General features: G+C 35.9%; 1 protein-coding gene across 1 annotated transcript; it reads right to left on the reverse strand.

Annotated features, from left to right (window-relative positions):
• Positions 1–9,476: 9,476 nt before the first annotated feature.
• LOC138385987 (olfactory receptor 13C7-like) lies at positions 9,477–10,439 on the reverse strand. The gene has a single exon (XM_069472147.1). It carries the CDS (start codon positions 10,437–10,439, stop codon positions 9,477–9,479), a length of 963 nt encoding a protein of 320 aa, XP_069328248.1.
• Between the last annotated feature and the right edge of the window lie 14,068 nt (positions 10,440–24,507).

Raw genomic sequence — 24,507 nt, forward strand, 5'->3', positions numbered from 1 at the left:
TACACATTTCTCCCCCCTTTCCTTCTTTCCAAGTCACAAGGGGCCTCCTAAATCCTGTATCAAACATTACTTAAATAAACCTTCCAAATCAGTATCATCGGAACAGAGTTTCAAGCTAATGAGATTGTTCATTTACTTTTTTTTTTTGACAACGTCAAACCTGTCTCATTAAAGCTGGGGCATAGGTCATAATTTTATAAAACTAAGTGGTTCATTAAAATCCCTCATCAAAAAAATTTTTTAATTATAGTTATCCCTTCTGTTATAATCTAGGATGTGGAAAACATCCTAATGGGTATACAGTGCAACTCAGCCTCAATGTGTAATCTCCAGACACCTACATAAATTGCCTATTTAAATTGAGGACATTTGACATTTTTACTGAGTTAATCTTTCTAACATAATTAGGGCACCTGCTTCCATTTTTTCTCTTTTTTAGTTACCTTTGTCTTTTATCCATATTTATTTTAGAAATTTAGAAATTTCAGAAAAGATAACAAGACTAAGCTTTTGAATATTTCTTTCCAGCCTTTATTCTGCATAAGTTTTCTTGGTTTATGATTTGGTTTTGCAAACAAAGCTGAATAGTGTTTTTGTTTTTCTTTTACTTAATTATACTAACATAAGTACTTTTATAGTAATACAAATTCTTCAAAAATATATTTAATAGTTACAAATAGTTCATTAAAAGAATATACTATAATTTCCCTTCCTCAAAATAGACAAGAATAAAAAATTTTTTCAAAAGGTAGCATGCAATAATAGCAAACTTATCTGATACTCCAAGTCCCATGGAAAATAATTTATTATGTACTACTCAAAGTCTTAATTTTTTTTATTATCTTTACCCAGATGATGAGACTTCACCTTAGAAAAGTAAACATAAATGCAAGAAAAGTTCCCAGCACAAAAGTGTTAAACACGGTGCTCCTTGAAGGATCAAACATTTGGAATCTATCAATTGCTTTTTTAAGGAGTTACTCTATCATTACAAGAGAAATACAAATAATGGCCTTTACACTATTATCTTTTTTTTAAGCATCAAAACACATGGTTGGTTCCATAGGAATGTTTACAAGTAAAATCTTTTGGCAGCAACCATCTTGAGGATGTTAGACTACCAAACATACTACCTTATTCACACCATAAAATGATTATTTTCTGAAAATAGTTTCCAAATAGGAATATTTTAAAGATGTTAAAAGAGAAGAAATGGCATTTCACTTGATTCATACCTTCCTGAAACAGATTTAGTAAAAAACCAAGACTATGAATGTACATTCAAAGTTGCTATCTTGTTGCTCAGCTGGGACAATATTCTTCATGTGTGATGTCCACCTGGACCTCCTTGCATTTCCCAAGGGGATATGGAGTGGACAAAGGGAACTAATGTGAAAATGAAGCTCTTGCTCCCAGTTATGCAATAAATAATAAGGCCTTTTATGTCATAAAAATGTCTCTATCAGAATTTTACTGGCCAGCTAAGAGTAGGTTGATTGTGCTCCTATAGTCAATCAAATTCCAATCATAAACAGTACCAAATAGGACTATATTTTGGCCTATCCATCCATTCCTGCTCTATTTGTAGGCATGCATAGTTTAGAAAAGCTTGAATTAGATGAGAGTCCTGCTTTACAAAGCCAATAGGATTAGAAACTATCCTCCATATTGACCATTGTTTAATTAGGGAGCAGCATAATCTGGTGGCAAATCCTATATCATAACCCAAACTGTTATTTGAAAATAGTAAGTATTAATAGTAACTTAGCTATTGGGCCAATTTATTTATTTTACCTAGGGATATATTTTGAAGCTAAGGTAGAAGATCATGAAGATTTAGAGGTGTTTTCAAAATGATATTCTCTAATTCATGTACTACAAACAAGAAAGTCAACTGCTAATATTTATTTGTTAAACTTTTTTAAACATTGAGGGCATTTGTTCCCTGCTGTTTAGTGCACAACTCAGATGCTTGAGCAGATCTAAAATTCCTTCTTTAGGAAAATATTGGCCCTAACTACAAAGTCAACAAGTGGAACACAATGACTTTTATATAGTCATGAATACAAGGCAGGCTTTTCTCTGTGCAATTTAGTTGCTTGTCTATCTAAAATCTAAGAAACACGAAACTGTAAAAAAAAAAAAAACACACACAAAGTCTTACCTCTGAGTCTCACCAGAATGTTCCCTCACATCGGCTACTCTCTGCTTACTACCCTTCACACCACTGGTGCACCGATTGTGCTCTCTAAAGTATTAGAGAGAGAGAGGCAGAGATCCTTGCTGCTCAGATGCATTCCATAGACAAGCAGTATCAGCATCACCTGGGAACATGTTACTAAATGCAGATCTCAAAACCCACCTAAGAACTATTGAATCAGAATCTTTTACAAGGATTTCCCCAGGTGATTCCTGGGAATACGAAAGTTTGGAAGCACATTACTAAACCAGAGGCCATCTTCCCTTGGTTGCACATTAGAATCACCTGGATAGCATTCTAAAAAAGATGCCTGATTCCCACCCCTTAGTCAATTTATATAAGTTTCGGATGATGCTAAAGTATAGTAAAAAACAACAACAAAAAAAAATACTTAAGATTTAAAAGCAGAAAAACCAGATTTGAATAGCAGCTCACTCACACTTACTATAATTTTATATAGATTTCATCTCTCTAGCTTTCATTTTCCTCAATTAATTATAGTGATGATAAAATGAGTACTGTGTGTGAACACATCTGCAAACTGTAAAACCCTAAACCATTGGTATTGTTAATGCTTGGCATGTTATAAAATCAAATAAATAAACCTTTTCTGGTCAGATTAAAGCATGTTCTCTCCAAAATATTGATTGTTCAAAGTGGAGTTTGTGGATCAACTGTGTATGAAACAACAGATGCTTATTAAAGACGCAAATTGTTCTTCCCTTTCTCAGAACTCATGCATCAATCTCAGGAACTAGAATACAGAAGTTTACATATTTAATGAGCTACCAATGTAGCTCAATTGCTGTATGAGCTTAAAGAGGAATTCCATAAACTAATCTCATTGCTGTTACTACTGCTCCACCTAATGTTACCATAGTTATTGGACTGCCAACTTCAATTACCTCTTACTTCTCTTAATATGGGTCCATTCATTTAACTCACATGCTGTTTCCTTTTCTGGATTATTCCAGGCATGCAAAAGTAAATGGAAAGGACTACTGATTGAACAAGTGAGATTGAGTTCATTCTGAGAGGGCTTTCAGAGAACCCATAAGTCGACAAAAACTCCTTTTTGTTCTGTGTTCAGTGATATATCTGGTGATCCGCCTTGGAAATAGAATCTAGATCATCCTAACTGTCCTGGTTTCCTGCCTCCACATGCCCATGTGTTTTATTCCCTAGTAACCCCTCCTTCTTGGATATCTGCCTTACATCCTCTTTTGCCCCCTCAATATTGATAAACTTCCTATCAGAGGAAAAAGAACTCTCCCTTTCTCAGGTTGTATTATACCAATGTCTGTCTTCTATTCCATGGGGTCCGCAGAGTTTGTGCTCCTGGCAGTGATGGTATGACTTATGTGTCATCAGAAAATACCTGAGATACCCCATCCTCAGAGACATGGTGATTTGTGTTTAGATGGCAGCTGTCTCTATGGATTAGGTTTTCTCAACAGACTGGCACAACATGTATTTAGATTATGAATGCTGTTTTATGGAAGACATGTCATTAATCATGTTTTGTGAAATATTATCTTTAATGAAGCTGGCCTACGTAGATATTTCCCTGAATAAGGGTATAATGATGTTGGGCAATGTAATGTTTTCACTTATTCCATTACTGCTACTTTCTGTTTCCTCTGTTTTCATCAGCTATGCTACACTGTAATCAACTCCTCAGAAGGAAGGAAAAAGGCCTTTTCTACCTGTTCAGACCACAGGAGTGGTGATTGTGTTTTATGGGACAATCCTCTTCAAGGTCATGAAGCCAACATCCAAAGACACTATTTCAGACGAACTGATTAACCTGTTTTACGGGGTAGTCACTCCCATATTCAATCTCATCATCTATACTAGCCTGAGGAATACGGAGGTGCTTGGGGCTATGAAAAAAAAATTGATGAGTAGGCACTAGTGCTGGAATAAATGATGAGAAACTGACATCTTTGAGTTAGTGCACAAAATAAGCTCACATATTTTAAGGCAAGAGTTTTAAATAAAAATAGAACAAAAGAAATGGAGATTATGTGTAAAAACAAAACTTCAGAGTTAGAAAGAAATTTTAAGATTAACAATCTAACTATATGTCTTTATGAAAATGACAGTGATCTCATAAAAAGTGGGACAAGTGGTCTAAGGAATACAAGTAAATATATGAGAACAAGACAAAAAATACGTGAAATTAAGCCTTCCCAAGGAAATCCAACATATATAACTACTTAACAAATAAAATACATTTTAGCCTCCTTTGGAATACTTTTGATACATTTATTTATTTATGCTTATTTTTTATTTTACCCCAGGACCTTATCTGGCCCCAGCCTACATTTACAGCTACATATATTTCACCTTCTTCTTTCCATGCCCAGGTTGCCCCCTGCCCTTTGCACATACTGTGTTCTATTCACTATGTATTTACCCAATTATTTCATGTTCTTTTATACCTGAGGACAAAGCACATGCTGTTTCCTCTGCATTGTCACATTCCTCCTTCTCTGATGAAATCGTAGCAATATCAGAAGAGATGGGTTAAGTGTCACATCTTCTGCAAAGCCTTCCAGTATGTCCCTTGAGTTCTGCCTCCTCTGAGCTGCCCTGACCTTTACCTCTACCAAAGTAGTTTTCCTTTTATGCTATTTTAAATCAAATGGCCATTTCATTTGTTAGCTTCTGAAATCTAATGGCAGAACTATGATTCCCTGTTCTCTGTATGAAGTTCACGTCATGTTAATTTAAAATACTAGTCAGCCATTAACTGTTGAATAAACTAATTGATCAAAATTGAAGAAGAACAGTAAAGATACAAGTCCAAGTATTTGAAATAAAAGAAATGGACTTTATATAATATATGATTTCATCCCCCAAACCACAATTCTAAACCCTTTTGGTAAAATATCAGATAATCTTTTAATGTAGCGGAAACCAGGGAAGATAAAAGATTGAAAAAAATATACTGAAGAAGCAATTTGAGATAAATAAAATAAAAAGCCTATCAGGGTACATTATTCTCTGATAATTGACAAGAGAATATAGTATGTAACTAAACTTCCCTGAAAGAGCACTGATTATTTCTCTCTGCTCCTGAAACAATAAATAACTTTATTCTAACCATTTTTCTTTCACAAAAATGTCACCCTGTGTGGATAGTGAGTTATAATTATGTAGTAATGTTGCCTAAGGTATCATCACTCCTCTTGTTCTACACGTTTACCCAATTCTGTGCTACAAACTCATATTCAGTTTTTAAGAACAAATTTTAAAGTAACTTCAAATATTGAATGATGGTTTTTAGAGGACAGTAGTAAAATACTTTGGAGTATTTTTTTTTTATCATTTCAGAGGAAATTGAATTTGCAGCACACCTGGAAAAACCCTGCTTCAATAATAAAAATCAGAATCAAAATACTTATTCTCCTTTAGAGAAATTTCAGCATGTGTAGCAGGCTAAACAACTGTTATTAAAACTTTGTAACAATTTCTCTCCTGCCTTCTTGTCCTCCGGAAATCTCTCTTGAAAGAAGTAATGCTATTCCTTAAATTTACATTAAATTGAGTGTAAACACAAAGGGTCTTAAATCCTGCTGCCCCTTATTACCTGTGTTACCTTAGCAAAGTCATTACTCTGATCCTAAAACTCCTCATTTGTCAAATGGCAATAATAATATCTGTTACAGAGTTCTTTCAAACCAGTCCCTGAGGGTAGGAACCATGTCATATCCAGCATTTAATTTCCAGTACTAACATAAGGCCAGGCACATACCCAATGCTGAATGAGTAAGATAAATATTTAATCAACAAAAATGAAGACAATTATATATAACACTGTCCACCATCATTAATTAACTAAAAAGATTTTTTAAAATAGCATGTATAAGATATCTATCACATTTTATGATATGTATTCCTTTAAATGATACTGAAAAAGAAACGCCTGATCCCAATTTCATAGTAGTTAAATAAGAATCTCTGGAGATTAGACTTCAGAATCAGTACATTTTTTTTTAAAAGTTTGCTAGATGATTCTAATTAGAAGCCAGCTTGACAATCACTAATCAAGCTGTCTGTTATTTAATGTTCTTCCACACTTTGGAACCATGGCATATGTTACACTCCCTGAGTTGTCACATTTCCTCTTCTCTGATGAAATGTCTCACTCTCTGGGGAGTCTTCCAAAACTGCCCCAGAGTAAGTGATGCCTTCCTCTACGCTGTCCTTGACACTTGTCTTTGCTTTTTCCTGATGCATTATAATTATTGAGACCTTCTGAAAGCTTCCTAATGGCAGGAAACATGGCTGTATATTTGATGGATGGATGAATGGATGGATGGATGGATAGATAGATAGATACCTATAGAGATACTGACTTCTTCTCTTAGCATCTGAAACTCCCACCATTTGGCTCCAAACTACCTTTCCAATCTTCTCCTCTGTTACTAAACTAACAACACAACCCAAGTTCCAGCCATTCTAAACTCTTAGTGGTATTCCATATCTTTCTGTCTGGAAAATTCTTGCCCACAAGACCTGTAGAAGAATTGTTTTTCCCAGCTCAGCCAAGCAGAAGTACCCCTTTCCCTTTTTGGGACTTCTCCTTCTAGGGGAATTTTTATATATTCCCCTATAAGAGTGTAAGTGTACCCCAAGAGCCATTCAGACCATAATGCCAGGCTAAAGGGACACTATTTTCTTGCCAGTATGCTTTTGTCTTGTTCTTTCTTAAAAGTTTAAAATTAACCCACTGCTTGCTTACACAGCTGCCGGGTACAAGATTAGAAAACAACCTTGAGGAAAAACAGGTCAAGATCCTGGAATAGGAACAGGCCAACCACAGGCTGCTGATAACAAGATCCACCAGACGACCTATAGTTTGCTGATAATCATCGAGCAAGTCATGATGACTTGCACAAAGTTTGCTTTCTGCCACCAGCCGCCTTTACCCCTTCCATTCATAAGTTGCTCAGCAAGCAGAAGAGATGAAATAGTCTTCAAGACCATAGTTCACCATCTCCACTGTCTGCCGGCACTTGAATAAACCACATTTCCTTCACCAGTACTCACCTCTCATTGTTGACTGATGAGTGGCGAGCAGCCGAACCTGAATTTGGCAACAAGAGCACTTACACTGCATTGTATTTGTGACCTCCTTAAGTCTGTGACCCACCTAAGTTACTCTCATCTTACGGCCAGTCTCAGCATGGTGAAACCACCTACATTAAAATAATGTAAAGCCATAAGGGAAAAATGTTAATAAAAGCCTGATTTCTATAAAAGTATAGATATAGCCAGAAGTTAACCAGCCATTGTTCCCTAACTTCCTGACTACTGTAACTGCTTACTGTTTAATGGCAGGTATCCTCCCTGACAGGTGCAAGATTTGCTACTTCTCCAACTGCTTCCATAGATAACATTGCTATTGTAAAGCCTAAGACTGGTCATTGAGATAGTTTTCAGACTCTGCATTGGAGGGACCCACTGATGTGAACCAGACCCACGGACAGTTATAGGAACAAATCCAACAAGCCTTGAGACCCCTTACTCACAAAATCTCCTAACTGAGAAGATGATTTCTGTTTCCCAACCCTATGAGTTCAGCCCAGCCAATCAGCAGACCCAATTTCCTATCCCTTTGTTAACCAAACCACCTTTAAAAACCTTAGCCCCCAAATTCACAAGGAGATGGATTTGAGAAATTATTCCTATCTCCTCACCTGACGCCTTGCAAAGTAAACTCTTTCTCCCCTGCAACACCTGCTGTCTCAGTATATTGGCCTTCACTGGGCGGTAGGCAAAGGACTCAATTGAGCTCTAACAATGGTGGTACTGCAAAAGAAACTGAATCCACCATCAAATACCTTAAAGAATATTGTACATCTTTATTGTGATTATCAAGACACACTGAGGTAGGGCCATAGAAAACCAGTATCAATGCTTTCCCAAAATTCTATTTAGCCATTTTTTCCTTTTTCTTTAATTCTATATTTGCAGTATGTATTTAAATATCTCCCTCTCTATCTTCAAAATCTTCAATTTGCACTGATTTCTTCCATACTCCATTATCTCTTCTTCTTGGAGATGCTTCAAGCCCTTTTATATGAAGATCAGCTTATCTCATTTAAATTACTCCAAGTCCACCCATACTCTGCTTAGACCAACAAAGCGTCCTTAGAAGGTCAGGGAGAGAGAAAAGCCATGAATAAATATTTTTAATATTTTTGTACCTAATTTATGTATCAGTCTGTATTCCACAAACTGTGTGCTCCTTGACCATGTTTTTGGTTTTGTTTCTAGGTTGTTTAGTTTTTTTTATATCAGCAATAGTTAGTGGAATGACAGAGACAAAATAGGTATTCAGTAAATACTGGTTGATTGAATAATTGAATAAGTAATAAATGACTGAATGATTGAATAGAAAACTCATATTCTGTAGCAAATTCACATAACTGCAAATATACTTATTTTGTTGTACTGTTAATCCATTATCACTGTGTTCACAGAGAACTGTGCAATCAAGTTCTTTAGAAACAAAGTAATGTTTTTTGAATCATTTAACAGTAGCAATTTTTTCACCCAAAGACACCACTGCTCCTCTCTTGAAACACAAGGTAGACCAAACTTCTCCATCATCTGGGTCATCTGCACAAAGCCTCCCATTCCCTTAGACACCTCTGCACAGAAGAGGGCTTGTCAGCTTGTAGCCATTCATTCAAAATCAGCCCTAGGAAAAACAGCTTCACGGTTTTATTTCTTCTCGCTCTATGACATATATACAGGCCAGGTACCTAATACCTTAAAGTGTCCCACCTTTACCACTCTATGATCAAATCTACCCCATTATGATTATTTACTGTTGAGTTCATATTGTGTACTCTGTTCCTTAACAAGACGTTTTCTACTTGTTACTCCTGAGAATGATGTGACTAGAAAATCAATGCACACAGAGGATAAGAGGTTAAATTAGTAAAATGGTACTTCCTTTTATGTAGATTATAGAAGTCATCATCCCAGGATTAAATCAAACTCTGTTATCCATCAGACAGAGAATGTTTGGATAAGAATCCTTTAACCCATAAATTTCTGGCCCTCTTTTCCTTAACCCCACCATGAAATGAAAAGGTTAGGCCTAGATTTCTCTCTTTCTTTTAAATATTGGGAAGAGAAAAGTGAGAATTTCAGGAATTAGTGGTATCACCAACTCTTACATTTATTTTGGAACCTCGAGGTGATAACAAGCCCTGCATTCAGGGTAAAATAATTTTGAAAAGAAATAAAGTAGCATTCACATTCCTTCCAAGCAGCGTTTTCGACACAGTATATTCTTCACAGCTGCTTTCACATCTTTGTTCCTCAAACTATAGATGAGGGGATTCAGCATAGGTGTCACAACCCCATAGAAGAGAGAAATGATTTTGTCTGTGACTTGTTCTTTGTCTATACCAGAAGAATCTTTAGCCTTGGGCTTTGCATACATGAAGAGGATGGTCCCATAGAATATAATCACCACTGTTAGGTGAGCAGAGCAGGTGGAGAAGGCTTTGCGCCTTCCTTCTGAAGAAGGGATCCTCAGGATGGTGGAGAGAATGAAAACATATGAAACAAAAATAAAAAGTACTGGGACCACAAGAAAAATCATATTAGCGACCACCATGCTAATAATATTTATGGAGATATCAGCACAGGCCAATTTTAAGACAGCCAAGATTTCACAAGTAAAATGATTAATGACATTATCCCCACAGAAAGGAAGCCGCATTGCAAGAGAGGTTTGCAACACAGAATTGACGCCGCCTGCAATCCAGGACCCAGCAGCCATGGGCACATAGGAAGCCTTACTCATGATGATGGGGTATCTCAGAGGGTTACAGATGGCCACATAGCGGTCAAACGCCATCATACTTAGAAGGACACACTCGGTGGCTCCCATAGCAAAGGAGAGAAACATTTGCACTCCACACCCAGGGAAGGAAATGGTTTTCTTTGAAGTTAAGAAGCTGCTGAGAAATAGGGGAATAGAAGAACTAGTATAGCAGATGTCCAGGAATGATAAGTTACTTAGGAAAAAGTACATGGGGGTGTGCAAGTGGGAGTCGTAAACACTCACAATGATGATGACTCCATTTCCCAGCAGGATCACCAGATACATACATAGGACCAGAACAAAGTAAATGGCCTCGAGCTCTGGGTAGCCAGAAAGCCCCAGCAGGACGAATTCTGTCACGGAAGACCGATTGGACTTTCCCATGGTAATATTTTCTTTCACCAGTAGGAATTCTGTAGTGGCCGGGATGTATGTGGATCAGTTACAGCAGTGTCTGTAAGAATCGTTTGCATTCTTGAGTGGCTTCCCTTATGGGCAATAAGGACCTATAATTGGATACACAAACAGAACAAGAATATGTTACAGTCTTCTAAGTTAAGATTAGTTAGAATTTCGGATCTCATGAAGCAGTCTTTAGCTCTAAAAAAAAAAAAAAAGTTCTTGTTAAAGAATATATTAAAAACACATGCAACTAGGTTAGAATTATGTATCTCATAATTTTAAATTATTTTTAATACAATGTCACCATAATATTTTGACCAAACAATCCAGAACAAATATAAAATGCATAAAATGTTATTGTCCAACCAAAGTTTGACAATTTTAACCAACATATATATCTGTAACTTAATATTTTTCTTCACACTAATATGCTATTCTTAACAAAAATCACTGTTCTTCAGTTTCTAAAACAAAGTGGTATATATAAGTTCTGCTTCCATGGTAATTTAACCTTGGTTTCAGAAGAATTTTGTTAACTGAAAGAACAAATAGAAAAGATGTATTTTTAGAAAAAGGACTTTGGGTTATTTCTAATTTAGGCAAAATATGAATATGTACAATATCCAACAATATTAACTAGAACATAAGTATTGCTTGCAAAATAAAAAAGGAAAGATTTTTAGGTAAAATGACTGTTCCTTGTCTTTTTCAGTACAAATTAGGAAGCATCTCTAGGTCACTCTGTTGTTCTGCCTGATACACATAATGAATGATAAATTGGCCTTAGAAAAACTCTACTGCATGTGTCTCAATCTACAATCAAACCACAAATAATTGTATAAATTAAGACGTTTCAATAACAAGGGATTTACTCTTTTACCTCCAGGTATAAGAAAATATATATACTCTTCTCCTTGCACAGAAATCACCTTCTTCTGCTCTAACAGCTGTTCTGTTGATCTTCCTCTCACTGCTGTAGGTCACTCAAAAACTTCTTAAGCATAGAAATTTGCTATAATTATTAGTATCCCCATTTCACTGGAATATGGAATATTTCTATATTAAAGTGGCAGAAACAGAAGTCCTACTTTTTTTATGAGACTAGTATAGCCTCATAAATTGTAGCTCAATCATTTCAGTAAGATAACTAAAAGATGAACTATTTGCTTCTCAGTGCTCATTAAAATCAAGTAGCAGCCATTGCTATTGTAAAAAGCAGTTAACCAGTGGCAAAATAGAAATGACTCCTAGTAACAATGAAAGTTGAAGCTCTTTACGGTATTTTCACTAGTAGAGGGTCCTTTAAAGGACTAGCTGATGGAGCATCAAAGCAACTTAAGGTGTTTGCTGCTTTGAGGATGCTTCAAATCTCAAAAGCAATTTAAAGTTCACAATGTGTATTGGACAGTATTTTGAAACTTTCTAGTACCTTTGGGATGAGGTCCCTTAGAAGCAATTAAAAGTAGGTTGCTAAAACATTTTAACTGAAGTGCAACTTACGAAACAGCAATAATTCTTCTAGCTTTACACTCTCTGGGAAGAGTAAATTTAGGACTGCTATCCAGGTAAAAATGATCAGGACATGGAAATTAGAATTGACTATTTCTGATGTGGAGATGTGGCCATAATCTGTGACACTTAATTCAAAATGATACTTTGTTCTTAATAAGCAAAGTGATAATGACCTTTATTTTGATATTTAATCCTGAAGTCTGAAAGCCCATAAACTTCATTCTGGTCTCATTGGCCCCTCTAAACAGCCTTACCCATATGCACAGTCATTGCAATTCTGCTCACTTACATCCTCTGTTCAAATATATACACAATATCCCAACCTCATTCAACCTCTCCTTCAGTTATGCCCACACTGGCATGCACCACGTGAGGCAGACCACACAATTTCCATGGGCAAGAAAACTATACTATTAACAGAAAAAGAAATTCTGACTTGAAGTGAGTAATTATTACAACACTTACCATAACTATCTGTTGAAATGAATGTCAACCCTTACAGAATTCAATTATTTTACATGGGTGTTACAAAATACTCTTCTGGCATGGAACCAACATGTGTAGTGTTAAAAAGAAGGAAATAAAATTTGACAACAGTGCTCTTTTTTTTGTCAATGAACAATATTTTTAAAAATTCATTGAGTGAGAAATGCAATATAATCCTGAAAAATGGGAAAGCAACTTCTGCAATGAAAGATTAGTATTATGTGCTTCAGAAAAATCAAATTTAAGGAGCAATTCTCAGAGTTGTTAACTTTATGCAAGGACATGTTCAGTATACTATCTCATAGTGCAAGTGTTGAGTGTGTTTCTCATAAATCAATGTTCAACAGACAAAAAAAATAGGTTGAATGTGACCACTGTACAAGCTATACTATTACTACAATGTAAATGAAAGATATACTGTAATTGCAAAGAGTTTAATCAGCAAATTCTGCAAAACAAATGTTAAGTAAAGTCAAATCATTATAGTAATATAATTACAGAAGTTTATAACATAGATGCTTATATTTAGCATATATTTAGCTTATATTTAGCATATATTTAGCTTATATTTAGCATGCTTATATTTAGCAATAAAAATTGATAAATAAATCAATTTTTAATGTAAGTATTACCCATGCAATATTTTTCTTTTAGACAAAAGTATATATGCAAAGGAAATTAAATAATTCAAATTTAACTGAGTATCGTGTATTTTTAGTTGTTAATCTGGCAACCCTGACTTCCTGTGACCAAGACTTGCATGGAATTCAGTACTGATTACCCCATCCAGTATCACTGCCAGTTCCAGCCACTCCCAGGCATTGGAGAGAGTAGGGGGCCCAGATTTCCGGGCAGTGCTACTCACAATAATACCGTCAGACTATTTTCAGAACTTTCAAATACGAAATAGAATATTCAGTGTCTTGGTCCATTTCAGTTGCTATAACAGAATACCAGAGACTAGGTGGTTTGTAAATAACAGAAATTTGACAGTTCTGGAAGCTGGGAAGTCCAAGATCAAGGGGCCAGCAGATTAAGTGTCTGATGAGGCCTTGCTTCCTCATAGTCTTCACACTAGAACCTCACATGGAGGAAGGGGTGAGGGGTCTTTTGGGATCTTTCATAAGGGCACTAATCTCATTCATGAGGAGTCCACCTTCATGACCTGATACCTTCCCAAAGGCCCCACCTCCTAATGCCATCACCTTAGGAGTTAGGACAGGGGTGGGGAACCTTTGGCCTTCCAGTTCCTTAAGTGCAGCCTTTTGACTGAATCCAAATTTTACAGAATAAATCCTTTTATTTTTATTAATACATTTTTGTTCATCTTTTATATTTTTATTTTATTTTTAAAATAAATGTATTTAACATATCAAAGAATAGAATAAGTTTCAATGAAATAATCCTCCCAGATTGACCAGCACTATTAGAACATTAGTAAGCCATAATTATAGAAATATAATTAAAGAGGTTTGTAACATCGATGCTTTTATTTGACAGCTGCTATGCTCATGATTTAGTTCTGACTTCCGCCTCCTGACTGGTTCACTACACAAGGCTATAACAGTGAGAGTTTTTGGGGGTCAAGTACACCAGTCTGTTATCAGCTTTTGACAATGGTGCACTGTGTTTCTGTTTGAAGTGACATTTGTGAATAGTTGCATAACTCAACAGTATTTTTTAATTCTGTCTGCTTAACAGTTTATCATGTCAAAGAAGACCAAGAGACTTCTGAAAGAAGAAAACAGATCTTTTAATGAGGATTGAGAATTGAAATATTTTCTTGTTTCTGCTAAAGATAAGCTGATTTGCTTGCTTTGTGATACTGCAATATCAACATTAAGGAAATTCAATTCTCATTAGCATTATAACACTCATAAGGACCACAAATATTTTAAATTAGAGGGAGAGGCATGAAAGGTTGTATTGCAGAAATTAAAAGATGAAAAGCAAAAGCAAAGAAAATTTCTTTCAAGCAGCAATAAGACCTGGAAATAATGCCACTGTAGCAACTTTATAAAGTAGCTTATACCAGGGCTGTCTGGAAAGTATCCATCCATTGTTAATATGGAAAGATTTGCATTACATTGATGTAACCTGGCAGCCAAGGAGAGTGGACTGGAATGTGCTTGCATGAACAATGATGACTTCACTGTACTAGTCAGTGGGGCGCTAGATGCCATTGAGTGAGCATGTGTACTGTGTGGCCATGGCATTCAAAATGACTGAGTGAGTAGAGCAATGAATCTGCATCAAATTTTGTGTTGAGCTTGAACATTCCTCCATGGAAACAATTCGAATGATTCAGAAGGCTTTTGGGGATGATGCAATGAGTGCAGTGCAAATAAAAGTGTGGCACAAATGCTTCAAAGATAGTTAAGAATATGTTGAAAGTGATTCATGTTCTGGAAGGCCTGCAATAAGCAGCATACCTGAAAATGTTGAATGTGTACAACAAGATAGGTTAAGAGATGCTGGGAGAACTCTGTGAAGTCCCAAGGTGCCTACTTTGAAGGGGAATGAGAGGTCATTGTCCTATGTACAGTGTTTCTTGTATCTTCTTCAATAAATATCTCTATTTTTCGTATTACATGGCTGTATACTTTCCAGACGTACCTCGTATACTTGGGAAGAAAGGGAAGCCATTCAGTGATGCAGAAATTGTGAAAGAATATACTATTTAACGTTTCAAAGTACAAACAGCTGCATCTTCCAAGGAGAACCATAACTGATCAGCAGCATGAATTAGCCTTCAACTTAACAGAACAACTTCATGCAATACTTGAAAAGGAAAATACATATAATTCAATCACTTTGAATGAATCAACTGATACTATTGACTTGGCACAGATTTTATACTTCCTTTGGGTCATAACAGAAGATTTTCTTTGCTATGAAGAGTTACTGGCTTTGGTCACTCTTGTGAACAAGACACATAAAATAGCTATCTTCAAAAACTTTCATGATAAATGTTATGAAATTGGACTGAATTTGGGTAAATTTAGTGAGTGCATGTACAGACAGTGCACTTTCCATGACAGGAAAACATGAAGGGTTTATTGTACAGTTAAAAAAGTACTAACAGATCCAGATGCTCTCATTTCTTTTCATTGTATCTCTTGCATAAGAAAAACCTCTGTGCTAAAGCTACTATTTTAAGTGGCACTTTGCAACAAGTTATAAGTATTGCTAACTATATAACATGCTAAAGTTGAGCAATGAGGTATTCAGTGTGGATTTGCCTTATCATTCTAAAGTGCATTGGCTATTTCAGGGACAGGTGTTAGCCAAAATTTTGTCTCTACAGGAACACATAGTTAAATTTTATAAAGAACAGAATCAGCAATGTGAATTATTAAAAGAAGATTTCTATAGGAATGCAGTATTTCTGTGTGATATCATGTCAAATCAAAACAACCTGAATATTTCTTTGCAAGGTAAAACCAAGTCTATATATGATGTGTGGCCAAAAAAATCTAAGCATTTTGAAAAAAAGCCATCTTTTTTCAAAGCATTTCTTCTTCAAAGGGAAATTTCCGGTGAACAATTTCCCCAGTTACAAAAGGCCACTGATGAGCAAGATGATATATGTGAATCATTTGAAGAATACAGAGCTGTTATAGACCTATTAATTGGAGAACACAATGAAAGGTTCACTGACTTTGAGAATCATGACATCATACTCAAATTAGCATTTCAGCCTCTCCTAGTTGATATCATCAGGACACCTAAAGAACTACAGATGGAATTGATTGAGCTCTCAGTGGATGATATTTTAAAGTCATTGTTTGATGCTAAGAAAGATCCAATTGAAATGTGAAAAAGTGCAGTAGAAAACCCACGCCTTTGGCAAGATGCCTTCTTGCTTTTTAACCACTTAATGCTGTGAATCTGCATTCTCCTACCTAACCCAAATCAAGACACTCTTAAGGTCACAAATGACTAATACCCACCTAGAGGATCAACTGAAACTGCGGACTTCCATGCTGCAATCAAATATTCAAATGCTTTCCAACAAAAAGCAAACTTTAATATTAAAGTTTTTAATATTAGTTAACTTTAATACTAAAATGATTTTCATTTTTTGAACTTATTAAGTACATAGTAGTTATATTTTTACAAAATAATGTACATTTTTAAGTGTATCCAATTGAAATTTCTTGAATGTGGCCTTATTTGATTACAGCTAAATTAATGCTGCCTTCCAACATGCAAAGGTTCTCCACCCCTGGTTTAGTCTTTTGCTAATTTGGGGAAATTTTCAGACATTATTTGATTGAATGCTTTTCAGTCCCACACTCTTTATCCTTTCCCTTTAAGATTCCAGTGACATGAATATTAGATCTTTTGTTATAGTCCCACATGTCCTGGAGGCTCTGATATTTTTTAATCTTTTTTTATCTCTGCTGTACAGACTGAGTAATGTCTACTTTTCTATCTTCAAGTTGATTCCTTCCTTTGTCCCCTCCATTTTGCTATTAATCTCATCCATTTAATTTATTGTTATTATTATTATTGTATTTTTTGGTTTTAAAATTTCTATTTGGTTCTTACTTATCTTCTATATTTTTGCTGAGACTTTCTATTTCTCTTCTGAGTCCTCTATTATTTTTTTTTGTTTGTTTTTGTTTTTTTCATGTGTGTAATTGTTCACGGAAGTATTTTTGTAATGAGTGTTTTAATTTCCTTGTCAGATAATTCCAACATCTGTGTCATCATGTTGTTTAATACAGAGATTGTCTTTTATCATTCAAACTGAGATTTTCCTGATTCTTTGTATGAGAAGTGATATTCCTTTACATGCTGGATTTTTTGGGTACAATGAGATGTTGGATCTTATTCAAATCTTCTGTTTTAGTGAGCCTCCTCAAAAACCATGCCTGTTAGCGAAGGGGGTCACTGTCTCATTCATGCCAGATGGGGTGGAAGTCTAAAGTCCTCACATGGCCTTCACAATGCAGTGGAGACAGAAGTATTTATTATCACTGGGCTGTGGCGAAAGTCCTGACTCCCAATTAAGCCTTCTTTGAAATTCTGTTTGGAGGGTTGGAGAGGAAGGGATACCTGTTACAGCTGGAAGACAGACGGTGGAAGCCTGGGCTCCCTACTTGATCTTTGCTGATGCAGGTGGGGTAAGGCCACAGTGTTTTGCTCTGTGTTTGGCTGGAGTAGGGCAATTATTGCTGTCTGTCTTGCTAGGTGACTCCTTTCCTGGTCCTTTACTTAGAGAGAACAAGATTTTCTTGGTGCTTTTCTTGTTCATCCTCATTGGTGTTTCCAAGTTGTAGGCATGTCTGGAACTTAGTCCAGGATATGTAGAAGACAAAAGGAAAAAGGATCATCCTCAGCATCCCTTTAAAAATCCCTACTCCCCTTTCTCTCTTCGGAACATAATTTGGCTTTTTAGCTGAATCTGTGTCTACCAAATTCTAATTCCTCAGACCCCTATAAATGCCTTGTCTTACTGCTTTGCAGTCTGGTCTTTCATTGTTTCTTGGCTGACACCCACAATTTTGACACCAAGTGTAGCGAATGGTGTTAATTGGATCTCAAATAAGAATAAAATTAAAGAACAAATGTCTATAATATTACTAACATACCATGGGCCATTACTCTTGTCAAATTATTCTCCTTGTTTGATAGTTTATCTATTACAAATGAGCTTACATCCTCATATTAAAGTGCATATCCTTCTTATTACTATATATACTTTGGAGGTGCTGGTGTAACATAAATGTGGATGGAGTTAAAATAATGAGATGTGGAGTTGTCACAAGAAGTGTAGGAGCTGTCACAGAAGTGTGAGAGAGCCAGAACGCTGACAGGATAAGTGAAGTTAGAGAAGGCAGTTGGGAAGCAATGGCCAAAGTGAGTTGGACATTTCTTTGAGGCTGGGCATCCATGCCTTTGGTGGGACCGGGCCTTTCTGCATTAGGAATAAGGAATGAAGAGAATCTCTGATCCGAGTCTTTTACCATTATCACTACTCTCAAGAGACAAAGATAGATGGAAATTACTGTTTCACTCTCCATTTACTTTTTTTTATTTTCCATTTACATATATTTTGACATCAGTTAAAAATGCCTTTATAAATTACATGATAATTCACAGTATACATTTACTTTTAAAAAAAGATTATAAAATCAGAAACACACTATGATCTCCAGTTTATAATACCATATATGTAGTATATGTGTGATATTCTGATACGATAAGAAATATATACTTGATCTCTGCCCCCGTTTCTGGCACACAGCTCCTAAGTCCATTGGAATTGTTGAAGTGGCAAGGGTCTGTTTGTATACTAATGAGATGACTAATGGCTGGGGGCTCCTGGATAGCCTCAGACAGGGTTGGTTGCCAATGGAAACCACCAAATGGTTAGAGAGTTGGAATTTTCAGCCCCACATCCCTTTCACCTACCCCTACCTCCAGGGAGGGGAAAGGGACTGAAAGTTAAGTTGATCACCAATGGCCAATGATTTAATCAATTGTGCATTTGCAATGAAGCCTCCATAAAAACCCAAAGGATAGGATTTGGGCTGCTGAACATGTGCAGGGTGTCACACCCCAAGAGGACATGGCAGCTTTGTGCCCCCTTCCCCATATCTTGCCCTGTGTATCTCTACCATGTGGTTTTCCCAAGTTGTAGCCTTTTATAATAAACATAAATAAATATAAATAAACTGTTTCCCTGCGTTCTGTGAGCCATTCTAGCAAATGATCAAACCCAAGGAGGGGTTCATAACAACCCTTAATTTATAGCTGCTGGTCACAAGTACCTGAGGGCTGGACTTGCACTAGCATTTGAAGTGGAGGACTGAGCCCTTCACCTATGACATCTGATGCCAACACCAGGTAGACAGTGTCAGAATTGAATTGAATTATAGGGTCCTAGTTGGTATCAGAGAATTGCTTGGTGTGGGAGAAAAAAAATGCACATCTGGTAAAGTACTGACTAAGTGTTCCATGTCATTTATTTTTATTTATTTAAAAAAATAAATTATTGCTTAATAAGTTATGTATAATTAGGATTTTGAGACATTATCACTAAAGTTTAAGAGTTACTGCCTTCCACACAATTTAAAGATACCACTTTAAATCACTTCCGGGATTACATAGTCCCTTTGAAGAAAGCAAAGGCTTTAAATTGGCCACTGGAGCCACTGGTAGGTCCTTTAGAAAACTTAGGGCTCAGAGGTCAGAATAACTTATATTATTTACTGCTGATACAAATTCAAAACAGAGCATTTGAGCAAGCAGGGTAGCAGCCTTACCTTTGGGCTATTCCCTTTGACCCTACCCACAGTAACCTGCAATGGTGGGATTCTTAACTGTGGGCCCCATAGCATAGCAACATCTTAAAAAAGAAGACAGCTAAGACGTCAGCTAGCTTGAGGAAGTACAACCATAATTAATTTGGTATCCGGAACAAAGAAATTGATACAATAATGGAGAAAGGAGTGTTACAAAGCCATGAATGAATTTATTTCTAAAACTACATCCTTCTTTTGAAACTGAAGTCCCAACAGAACATGCTACCTGTTGTGTGTGGAGAAAGTAAGAATCTTCCATGAAGAATTGAATAGGAATCATTGAGACAGAGTTGTACAGATTTGTTTTGGAAAGAAAAGGAGAAATGGAAATGATAAATTCTGAATAATTTCCTTTTTATATTTTTAAAAATTTTTAATTTTGAACTGATTTTAAACTTTCAGAAAAGTTACAAAATTAGTTCAAAGAATTTCTTTACCTCACTTCTCATGTTAGTATCTTACACACCTGTAGTACAATTACCAAAAGTAAGAAATTAACATTGGTATATTTTTATTAATTATACCATAAATCTTATTCAGACTTCACCAATTTTCCTTTAATACATTTTCTTGTTCCAGGATCCTCTTCAGGATCCCACATGGTATATAATTGTTATTTTTTCCTTTGTCTTTTTTTTAATTGGAAAAGTTCTAGATAAAACAAAGAAAAAGAAATATGGATGAAAGAATTATTAAATCAAGGAAATGTCTTGGATAGCTATGAATGTCATTTTAAATTATTCATCTTTTCCTTAAGATAAAACATAATGCCTGATAGTCCAGATTAAATTAACATGTTTTGTGCACTCACTCTGTGCCAAGAACTACTACATATGTCATAGTAACCTTCATAACAATTCTGTAAGACATATTATGCCAACATTACAGATGACACATCATGCTCAGAGAGGTTAAGTGGCTTTCCCAACGTCTGTACAGCTATTAAGCCACGGAGCCAAGACTAAACTCTAGGTCCTCTGGCTCTTACCATTAAGACATAGCACCTTTTTATGAATAAGCCTTATCAGGAGTCAGGACAAAGTGGTAAGAGAATGGGGGGCACAGTAGACTTCCACACACAGCCTTAGAGATGGTCAGAGCATGCAGGAGGGGCTGGATCAATCAAACCCAGCAAGGAGCCTGCTGCTCAGATAGAAGTTCCCACTAGATAAGAGTGAGTAGATTAATAAAATGTCATATATGTATACCATGGAGTTCTACTCAGCCCCAAGAAACAATGGTGATACAGCACCTCTGGTATTATCCTGGATAGAGCTGGAGCCCATTCTACTAAGTGAAGTATCACAAGAATGGGAAAAAAAGCACCACATGTACTCAACATCAAATTAGTATTAACAGATCAACACTTAAGTGCACATACAGTAATAACATTCATCGGGCATTGGGCAGATGGGAGGGGGGAGGAAGGGATGGTTATATACACACGTAACGGGTGTGGTGCGCACCATCTAGGGGCTGGACACGCTTGAAGCTCTGACTCGGGTGGGGCAAAGGCAATATATGTAACCTTAACATTTGTAACCCCATAATATGCTGGGGGAAAAAAGAGCTAAAAGCTTTTGCTGTGTTCCCAGAAACAGAAATTACACTTGGTTTCCACACAGAAATGTGAGTGAGAAAACTCAGGATAATTTTCAAGACCATGCAGAAAAAGGAGAAGAGGACTTTTCTTCCTGCCTTTGTCTTTACTTGTCCCATCTTACTCAATATTGGTTCCATTATTAGTTCCTTCACAAGGTCTTATTTACTCACACAAGCACTGGGAATGTCGCATGTTGTGAAAAACAATGTTGCTTCATAAATAGGGGAAACTAGGTACCTCTGGAGTTAGAACACAATACTTAGTACTGGAATTTTCTCCTGAGGAAACCTCTCAGCACAGCCATGGCACAGCCTGATTCAAGAGGCTCCTCAAGCAAAATATCAAATGCCAGCTAAATTTATATGCTTTACAGACAAACTACTATTTTCTTCTGTTGGCAAATACAAGTAAAAGATAGGTGGATACACATGAGCCATGAGACTCAGAGTTTTATTTCCTTCCATAGATGGTACCCAATGTTGAAAAATAACCTAAGGACAGGGCCTTTGGGGAGATGGACAAAGCTCAGAGAACTGAGAAACTGAACTTTATCTTTTTCTTGACAAAGAGAAAGAAGCCCCAGATGTTTCTTCATGGCCCCTCCTATCCACCAGGTATCTCATCTGTCTTTCTTTTTACTATGTGATACCGTCGGTGTTTTTTAGTGCATCCCACCTGCCCTGCTAACCTTGGTCACGTTCTAAAAGGTGGGCTCCAGAATCCTTTTGTAAGAATTGCAGCTGTGTCAATACATCTTCTCAGGATTGATACATATGTGAGATTGAACAGTTAGTCTATGCAATAAAGCAACAGAAAATGTTTGTCCAATTTTCTGTCGATTGATTGTTCTTTTCCCTTCTGGGGTTTTAGAAAAAGCTGGTGCCAAAAAATGTCTGGATGTTTTCGCTATTTTTGGTGATGGTCTAATCATTAGAGAGAGTATAAAGATGCCAACTATTGCCCAAGGGCAGTTTCCCAATTTAAAAAAATAATAATTATTTTTTCTATTTTTACAATCAGAAACTACAGGTTCATTGAACAAAATTTGGAAAATATGAAAAAGATTAAGAAAACTTATAGTACAACAAAACCTAATCTATCAAAGAAAACTACAGCTAATATTTTCATATGCTTTATTCCAACTACACATATACAAGATTATGATCATTTATATTGCCTTGAAGCTTGCTCTCATCACATATTATATCATGAGCATTTTTCCTTGCCCTTCACTCTTCTCCAAGATTATAGTTTTCAGTGACATAACAAATGAAAGTATGTTTTCTCATATATTGTGACATGTCCCATAACCAATACCCATCCTAGAGAGAAAAAAATTACAACTTTCTATTGGATATATCTTTAAAAAAATGATGATGATGATGATGATGATAACAGCAATCTTTGGCTGACTTTTAGGGAACTATCTCCAGAGTTTCACCATTTAGTCCCACGTCTAGATAACTAAGACTTTTTTTTTTTTAATCAAGAATGAATGTTGCATTCAATCAAATAATTTTTTTTTCTTTCTAGCTAGATGACCATATAGGTTTGTTTTTCTATGTACCTATATGGTACATTATATTTATAGATTTCCAAACATTAGTTTAGAATGCTTTACACTGGTGATATTACTTTAATATATAGTTGGATTTGGTTTGAATATATTTATTTTAATTTATATATATATATTCAAATGAAATTAAACCATAGTTTTATTCCATCTTTGACAATTTGGTGTGTAAACGTTATCTTTGTTTTGATAAAGTGATTTGCAAAGTACATCAAAAATTTTTGAACATTAAACACTTTCCATAGCACAGAAATTATTTGTTTCTTGAAAATAAAATAACTCTCTTCTAAATAATCTGTATCCAGTGCCAACTTTGAGGGTCAGTATTGATCTTTCTCCCAATTGGATCTCCAGTAACTACTGTAGTATCTGCCACGCTAAGTGTTAAATAAATGAATAAATGAAGGATTCTATGAAAGAGGTAAGCACAGCAGTACAGAAGCACATAAGATGGACATCCTATCCAAACTAGAAATTCAGGAAGGTTTTCTAGAAAAAGGTAATAACTGGCTGTGAAGGATCCCTTCCAGTTTAAGATAAGAGTGTGTGCAAAAGCAAAAAGAAGAAAAGAGTGTAGTATTTGGGGTAAACTGAAAGGAGTTCAGCATGGCTACTGCAGAGCATGGGGAGGAAGGGTCAGAAGAATTTTTATATCAGAGGGATTTAGGAGTAGCAGTCTGGTTGGAAAGGACTTTTTTTGAAGCCATATTACATAGCAAGCACACTGTTCTGCCTCAGATTGTATTGTTCTACTGGACTGGCATTTTAGGCAAGACTGATGACGATTATCAAGGTGCAAACTATCTCCCAATAACTTCTCTCTTGAAACAGTCTTGAGGTAGAGATATGTGGAAATGGAATGAAAGAAGATGGGGAGATTAAACTGAAAATTTTATTATGGAATAATTCAGTGGTAATAGGGTTACTTTTTCCACTTTCTCTTATTTCCCCTAAATATCAGAAAAATGGCCTCCCTCATCTGTCTTCCTCTTTCTACTTCGGAACAATTGTGCTCAAACAAATCAAGACTGCCTCAACTCATACTTTTAAGGAAACAAGTCCAAGTGCCAATGTAAATAGAAGTAAGCAGAAACATTCAGAAAGGAAATTTTTTTCTGAGATAGTAAGATACTAGAACCATCATCTCTCTCTTTTTATAATCTCTTTCAAAACCATTGTCTAGGGGATAACTCACTAAGAGGAAGACAAAAACAGCTTTTATTTCATAATATTCATTAATAATGAAATGGCTCCATACCCATGTTTGGAATTATGTTGTCCTTATGTGTTATTTTAGTAGAGGCCTGACACTTCACAGCACAATTTTTGGGTTACTGGTAGTCTTGCCTTTGCCACTGCACCATCCTACAAAGTAATAAATCACTAAGTGCTTCAGTTTCATCCTCAATGAAATTAAAATTATATCCATGCCCTACTTGGCTTCCTGTGCTAAAAATCAAACAAAATAATGCAAGTTAAAGTGATTTTTTAAGACTAATTAGTAACTTTAAATTCCCCTGAGTCATTTCCTTACATGAACCCTACAGGTGACAGAGACAC

This window comes from Eulemur rufifrons, chromosome 7 (genome assembly GCF_041146395.1).
Source record: "Eulemur rufifrons isolate Redbay chromosome 7, OSU_ERuf_1, whole genome shotgun sequence".
NCBI lineage: Eukaryota > Metazoa > Chordata > Mammalia > Primates > Lemuridae > Eulemur > Eulemur rufifrons.